Source organism: Octopus bimaculoides, chromosome 6, assembly GCF_001194135.2.
Source record: "Octopus bimaculoides isolate UCB-OBI-ISO-001 chromosome 6, ASM119413v2, whole genome shotgun sequence".
Classification (NCBI taxonomy): domain Eukaryota; kingdom Metazoa; phylum Mollusca; class Cephalopoda; order Octopoda; family Octopodidae; genus Octopus; species Octopus bimaculoides.
The window spans coordinates 93,358,908-93,360,125 of NC_068986.1; the positions used below are offsets into that span (position 1 = coordinate 93,358,908).

The following is a 1,218-nucleotide window of genomic DNA, read 5'->3' on the forward strand; positions in this document are numbered from 1 at the left end:
TTAGAGAGAAAAACAAAGAAAATGTCTGTAAAAAATATTGAATCAAAATTCCACTTTTTCTTAGAATTGGAAGCTTGGTGAAATAATATATATATGTATAATGTCAGAGTAACAGATCAACAACTTAGTCAGCTATACTTATTCTCCCTTCTGGCTGTTGTGTACAAGCAGTCAGCCCCAAGAAAGAGCAGGTAGTGTTCGTTTTAATCTTACTTTTACATTTGTTAATTGGTCCTTAAATACTTAATATCACCAAATACTAGAGTTTACCTTCATTGTGTATTCGTTCATGGAATGCTAAAACATTTTTGTGTGAGAATGTCTTATCACAGATTTGGCATTGGTAAGGTTTATTGTTGATATGAATCCATCTGTGCTCAATTAAGCTACTCTTACGGGAGAAAACTTTGCTGCAGTCTTTACAATTGAAAGACTTCACCCCTGCATGCATCTTTCTATGCCGTGTCAGGTGACCATTCTGTGAGAAAGTTTTATCACAAATTTCACAGAAGTACGGCTTCTCTCCAGTGTGTATGCGTCTGTGACGGGACAAAGAGTTGTCAACTGAGAAGGATTTGCCACAGATTTCACATTGGTATGGTTTCTCGTGAGTGTGGATTCTCTTGTGTCGGACCAAGTGGATGTTTTGCGAGAACGTCTTACCACAGATGTCACAGAAATAGGGTTTCTCTCCAGTGTGAATGCGTCGGTGACGAAACAACGAACTGTTTACAGAGAAATTCTTGCCACAAATCTCGCAGGGGTATGGTTTCTCACCTGTGTGAACCCGAACATGTTTAAACAGGTCGTTGTTTCGAGAAAAGGTCTTGCCACAGATTTCACAATGGAACCATTTCTTCTTAGAAAGAATTGACTTTTCTTTTGACGCCAAACCATCTGAAGAGAATATTTCATTGTGCAATTTATTCTTGTCATTGTCTTCTTGTTCGGAATGCATTTTATTGTGTTTAAATTCAATTTTCTGACCATACAACATGGCTCTGTACAATACAATGTCTTTCTATGAATTTTTTTGTTTTTAACAAATAGGAAAAAATAATGAACAGAGTATTTCTATTTCTTCCTTATTTTTTTAGATGAAGTGCAACAGTGAGCAAATTACAGGTGAATTTGGTAAAAACCTTTGATGTTATTTAGGGCAGGAAGAATCAAAGGAAAGAATAAATAGGGGTGTGAGTGTGTGTCTGCTTTAAAAAG

General features: G+C 36.3%; 1 protein-coding gene across 1 annotated transcript; it reads right to left on the reverse strand.

Annotated features, from left to right (window-relative positions):
- Positions 1-259: 259 nt before the first annotated feature.
- Positions 260-997, reverse strand: LOC106876342 (putative zinc finger protein 702). Its single transcript, XM_014924842.1, has one exon. The coding sequence runs from the start codon at positions 995-997 to the stop codon at positions 260-262; it is 738 nt and encodes a 245-aa protein (XP_014780328.1).
- Positions 998-1,218: the final 221 nt, after the last annotated feature.